The 6328-nt window shown below is 36.9% G+C and overlaps 1 protein-coding gene across 3 annotated transcripts in view; it reads right to left on the bottom strand.

Annotated features, from left to right (window-relative positions):
- Nucleotides 1–2417: 2417 nt before the first annotated feature.
- Nucleotides 2418–6328, bottom strand: part of SGCZ (sarcoglycan zeta) — a 589379-nt gene continuing 585468 nt past the window's right edge. For all 3 annotated transcript variants that reach the window (XM_040418805.1, XM_040418806.1, XM_040418807.1), the window contains 2 exons: nucleotides 3562–3685; nucleotides 2418–2612 (listed from right to left, as the gene is read on the bottom strand). In XM_040418805.1, the coding sequence (XP_040274739.1) occupies nucleotides 2418–2612; nucleotides 3562–3685 (319 nt within the window). The remainder of the gene's footprint in view (nucleotides 2613–3561; nucleotides 3686–6328) is intronic.

Below are 6328 nucleotides of genomic sequence, written 5' to 3'. Positions count from 1 at the left end.
AGTCCCCTGAAATGGTTTTCACTTCACAGGTGTGCCCTGTCAGGTTTAATAAGTGGGATTTCTTGCCTTATAAATGGGGTTGGGACCATCAGTTGCGTTGAGGAGAAGTCAGGTGGATACACAGCTGATAGTCCTACTGAATAGACTGTTAGAATTTGAAAGGTCTTTTTATAGACCGAAACGTCCTGGGAATAACATGTGGCTTATATGATTTACTTCATTCTTGATATGATTATATTGTATGGAAAATTACTTACTTTGGAAAATATTCTTTCATGATTAAAAGCAATTGAGTATTACATCTGGAGTGCCATTGACATTCTTTTACTACAAGTATTGCCTGACCCATGACCAGTGCCTTGCACTGGTGTTTCTGACCTACGTGGGTCAACTGCCAAGTACACTGGGACTATTGCAAGAAGTAGCAGCCTGGTGGCTTCCCTGTAGGGAAGGTCAGATCCCTTATATAGGTTAAAGGTGAAAGGATAGGGCTTGCCTTAAGTCAAACCAGTTAGTTGGCCAATGGCTCCACACTCACTCCTCCTAACAAGTACTCACTGAGCCACCAATTAAATTTCTATCTTCTAGGTATGCATTGCCTAACAACCACATTCTTCTTACCGTGTTGATCAGTGCATCACTAACAAACAGTCTGCGTCAAGTTACTCAAGTTTTTAGGTCAATGAGAAGTAGCTGCAACCATGTGGGAAGGAAGATGATATGCAGGATTGGCAGAATTTAAATTTAGGGTTAGAAAACTATCAGCACATTAGAGTACAGAATCTAAAAGTTTACCTACCGATTTCTAGTGAAACTAACAATATGCATACATAGAGTATTGTTATTTTAGGGGGATTGACACTATTGAATTAGTGTAGACTCAAATACCAGACATTTGAGCAAAGAATAAGTCTCACTATCTAAATAGACTTAAAGAGTAACTATGCAACTTTTCTTTACATGTCCCAAATGCCCTAAAATTATTTTTCTAAAATACTTAAAAAAATGGATTTTGCCTTTTTTTATAAATAAATTAACAGACCTGTTTTCTACTGCGCTTCAAATTCACTATATGTGTACATCACTGATTTCTCAGTAGTGTACAGAGTACGGATTCCTTGCATCATAGCAATGGGGCCGTAGCAACTGGTGTACTGGCAGGAGCACACATCTCTGCTCCTGCCTGTGTTCCCTAAGCTTGACTAAATGCTGGGATAGTACATGGATACTATATAACAATGTGTTATACAAGTATTAGCTGATAACTTGACATGCACCAGATTTAACATCCTTCAATTTACTCCTCAATTCCCCCCCCCCCCCCCCTTAAATTCTCATCCACTTTGCTCCTTGCAAATCTGCTGTGGCATATTGGTAGTGTAACTGCCCCATGTGGATGTACCTTAAGGGTTTCTGTATAGTGGTAAACTAGTAGATATGCACTTTACAGATCTATAAAACACTAATAATCTGCCTTTTTTTTTTTTCTACTGGATTGGCATATAATAGATTATAAAAGAAGAAAGGTGTGGCATGTTGCAGTGCATGGAAGCATTATATGGTGACACAGCAAATGCCTATGGGTTCATTAGAGATTGCATGTTCTGCCAAACAATTTGACACCCTGGCTGAACCTGACTGACCCATTAAAAGTCAGATTTGGCACTGTGTCATGGTTTCCTTTATAATTGTAGACCATGGCGTAGATGTGTGCAGAGCCTAAAGATATTGAAAGGGACACTACCATAAAAATGTATTAACTATTAACAGCCTACATGTGAATACCCTCTTAGTTTTCTAATCCCTATTTGTCTTTACGTGTTTAATATTATATTTTAGAATACTTTTTCTTTTAAAAAGGAAAGTCTGGACACAATGAAAGTTTTTTTCTTTTAAAAACAAAATTTTAAATTTAATTGTTTAGTAAAGGCAATATCACATAATACTTTAATATTTATTTCTTTTGTGGGATAAAAGTATACATCCAAAAATATTGAATGGAAAATTGTGCTTTAAAACAGTACAGTCTTTTATTTTTACATGGGATTGTATTGTTTTTCCGAGTAAATGTCCAGCAATTTAGCTTGCATATGAGGTGTATAGTTCCTTTTTTCTAGACTCCTGTAAGATAGACACATGTGCTTCACTTCATTTAGCAAAGACACCCATGTATTTCCACTTTAGATAACTCTAGACTGTGATGATCCAGGTCTGGTTGAATTTTAACACATCCACCTCTATGCAGTATAAGATTGAAAGTCACATATGAACTTCAAGGCAGTGTTGTATTCCCTCATACCCTGGAAGATGCTCTGCAGTCCATTAAACTGTTCGATATACCACAACGATATCTGAAACCGTGAAGCAAACGTGAAGTAGCAAAAGGCTATTCTGGTGTGAGAAAACACGTAGTTCCTTCAGCTCCACAAACAGATGTTGCTACTGGATTGACATGTGGAACTAGCTCCTGCTGGAGAAAGGTAGAGTTTGCCATTAGGACAAACACACAGCTCATAGACAGTCTGTCGAGGGCCTACTGAGCTTGGAGATGAAGGTGTAAAAGAGCCTTGTGGTAAATTTGCTAATCTGATGCTGTCTGCATCTAAAAATATCTGTTGGAAAAAAAAGAATAAAAAATCAGTAAATCATCAAAACCAAATTACAAATAATCTCAATAGTAAATAATACACATTTTACTTGGAGGAGTAATTAAAATGACTTTTGCTAAGTTGTTGAAGCAAAATCCTCAATGTTGAAACCAATTGTCTGATATAAGGATTTTGCTTGTTAGTTGCGATATTGTATCAAATTGATTTCATGAGAAATTGAAGCCCTTGAAAGACACATCTGTACATGAGAGCCTACCTGATCCTGATATGAAAGTGTTTCTATCAGCAGTAATGATATACCAGTCTTATGGATTAATCTCAGGATTGTATATGCCATCCACAGAGAAGGCACACTTCTAGTATACATTATTATTAAACAATGGCTTTGTAGCACTAATCAAGGAATATTGCAATAAGACTTCTCAATTGCACTAATTGTATACATATGGTGTAGTCCTGGGGTAAAATTTTGGTTGAGAACCTATTGGTAAGTTATGTATTTGTTTTTATTAAAGAAGCACATTGATACACTAAGAAAACACCTTCAATAGTTTTTCAATGGCTATTGTTTCGGGACATCACGATGAGTTTGTGTGTTAACACTGCTACATCCGTATTTAGGAAATGCCAAATGCCCTTTTCAATACACCAATGCCATTAATCAGACTGGCATAAAATATATTGCTAAATCCAGTAAACCACACAAATGGTGAATGCCATGACACTGAAGATAACATAGAAAATTTGGATAACTGCATTGGCAAATGTGCCCCATTCTGTTTAAACTGGAATTAAAAGAGTATCCACATTAGAAGACCTTGTATTAACTTCTACAGTACATACTTTTTCCATATCTCGATTCTCTTTGAGCAAATGATTGCTAAACAATGTTTGACTTTAGAAATGTGGTATTTGGTAACATACAGTCTATGGTACCAAAAGTTGGACTGACCTCTCCATCTGTAGACTGTAAATGAAGCTCTTTTCTACAGCTGGCTCTAAATTCTCCAGCTACAGCACTCATTTGTACTCCCTTTGGTGCCTCCATTGTTAGTGACCTTGTTGGAGATTCAAGTCTGAAAATTGAAGACAAATAAATAAATACAAATCCACATACATTTAACCTAGTGAGCAATATTATAACATATACTATATGTATAATTCACAGTTAATAGACATCACTTTATCAGAAATATTATTACAGGGTAAAATCTTATTCCAATTTTCTTATTTTAGCTATTTTATGTTTAACTCTGACATACGAAAGGAAAGATGCAGTCTGATTGGATGCAAAGGACATTTGTTAGAACAGTTTTATATATGTGAGCCAATGGTAGTACAATTGATGACTAGTCTACAATTGATTTTAGAGCATTTTCTTATTCCCTTTTGAAAATTTGATAGGAATGTGGGCATGGCTAACTAGGCAAGTAGGTGTATGCCAGATTTAACAAATGCAATTCTTTAAAAAGTTACCAAAAAGTTGTAAAGTTGCACCAACCCTAGGTGAAATTTGGCGCAAATTACAGAAACTTAAGAAAAACGGACTTCCCCTCATGATAAGTATCCCTCTTTGTGTTTCAAATCCTTGCCATTTTCTAGATATTAGTTTCTTTGACTGTTTGAGAATACTTTTGCTTATATCCAGAGGTAGCAACTCCCTACATACTGTATACATTCTATTTAGTTCTGCTCTCAGCTGAAGATAGATTCTATCAAGTCTAGGCAATGCGCTGTGAGCTAAATACGTTAGTGGATACACAATTGTATTCTGTTAAAGGAAAAGAAAATAGAAAATAATGGAGTGCTTGATCTGTCACTGGACCAACACCAAACTCAATCAATGGCCTCTGATACAGATGTATGGGCATACACTGATCTCATAGGGTCCCATGGTAAACCTTAATATGGACCACTCCCATGGGAAATTTCTGATGAATTTATTAAAAAAATGTAAAGTGAAGATTTTTTTTTGTATATTAATAAAAAGTACTCCATCTCACTCACTTTACCACTTGTATGCTGAAACAACTTCATAAATATGGCTATCATTCTGAAGACTTTATTTATCAATGTATTTACAACAGACTACTAGCATAAATGCATTAAATAAATCTATCCCAAACTATTTTATGTTTCTTGTTCCCCTTCCCAGTGTAGATAACAAAACTGGCTACCTGCAGCTACCACTAAGGGATGCTCAGTACATAGGAATTTCAACAGTTATCTTTGAAATTAATGGAAGCTAAAAACTCTCTTTGTACTGAGCTCCCCCTAATGGTGGCTGCCAGAATTTGAAGTCAAATTATTTTGGAAAAACATGAGTTCATTACTGGGTTCCCCTTTCCTTGGGTCCCATGACAGTGGTCTTTCTCAATGGTATGCATGCTACTATGCAAAACTATCTTAAAGATAATTGGCTATATTGGATAAAATTATATCTACTTCATAGTAGAAATACTTGTTAATTCCCCTATCCTGTGATTCAGGGTGGTATATCTGTGATCTGCATATATACTTTGTGTCTGAAATTGTGTCAGATTTAAAACACAACCTTTATTTTAACCTTAAAACACAGTGCATGTTTGCAAAATGCATGAATCAATTGTTGCTTCATTAAAAGATTAAGGCTGGGTTAAATATATGGTTTCTAAAAAATGGGGATGGCGAGGTCATTATTCAGCCCTATTACTGTCAGTTTGCTGCGATGTCCACTAGTGTTGACTGCAAATATTCTAATTGCAAATTTTTATCGCGAATATTGGCACTTCGAGAATTCACAAATTTCTAGAATATTGTGCTATATCTTCGTAATGGCGAATATTCTAGATTTTTTTTAATCAGTATCCATGACCCCTCACTGCTTCTTGCTGTGGGCCAATGAGAAGGCTGCAATATCTTTGACTTTAGGAGTAGTGTTGATCGTGAATTTTAGTATCGCGATTTTTTATTGCTGATTTTCGCAATCAAGAAAATAATGACTGGAGATCACAAATTCTCGAATTCACAAATATATGATGAATATTCGCCCAAATATTCACAAAATATTGCGAATTAGAATATTGCCCCTGCCGCTTATCACTAGTGTCCACTGAAAGCTATGCCCTAGGCTTTCTATATAACCCTGTCCCTAAAGGGGTTGTCTCACCTCCCTAGTTGCTGGCAGCCTCGCTGCTCTCAGGGCCTCTCTTCCCTGCTTGCTGGGGGCGGAGCTGAACTCTGAGATACAAAGCACAGCAAGCCTGCCAGGGAGGAAGTAACCCCGGCCCTTGTCTGTGTGTGCTTGCTCCCGAGGCTTTCACAGTAGGAGATTATGTATCAGCCTCCGGGAGAGAAGAGCAGATCGTGACATTGAGTGGTAAGTTGCTTGTCACGATTTATACTGTGTGCTGTGTAAAGGTTCTCCCTCCTGTCATCAACACACAGTTTACTCTGCCCAGTAATGTCTGTAAACTAATTTCCCTGTCACTGCCTCCCTGCAATATAGTTTTATGTATTTTATTGCTTCTCAGATGTATTGGCCCCCTCCTCTATTATTCATGTCATTATTATGCTCTGCCACCTCTCCCACTAATCATGTCGGTATAATTCTCTGCCATCCTCCTCCATTATTCATGTCATTATTATGTTCTGCTCCCTCCCCCACTGATCATATCTGTATCTTTATATATCACAGTTACAGGTCTGTAGCTCATGCCCTGTAACTGTGATAATGATCC

The sequence above is a fragment of the Bufo bufo genome, chromosome 2 (genome assembly GCF_905171765.1).
Source record: "Bufo bufo chromosome 2, aBufBuf1.1, whole genome shotgun sequence".
Lineage (NCBI taxonomy): Eukaryota > Metazoa > Chordata > Amphibia > Anura > Bufonidae > Bufo > Bufo bufo.
This window is presented reverse-complemented; position numbering and strand designations above follow the sequence as displayed.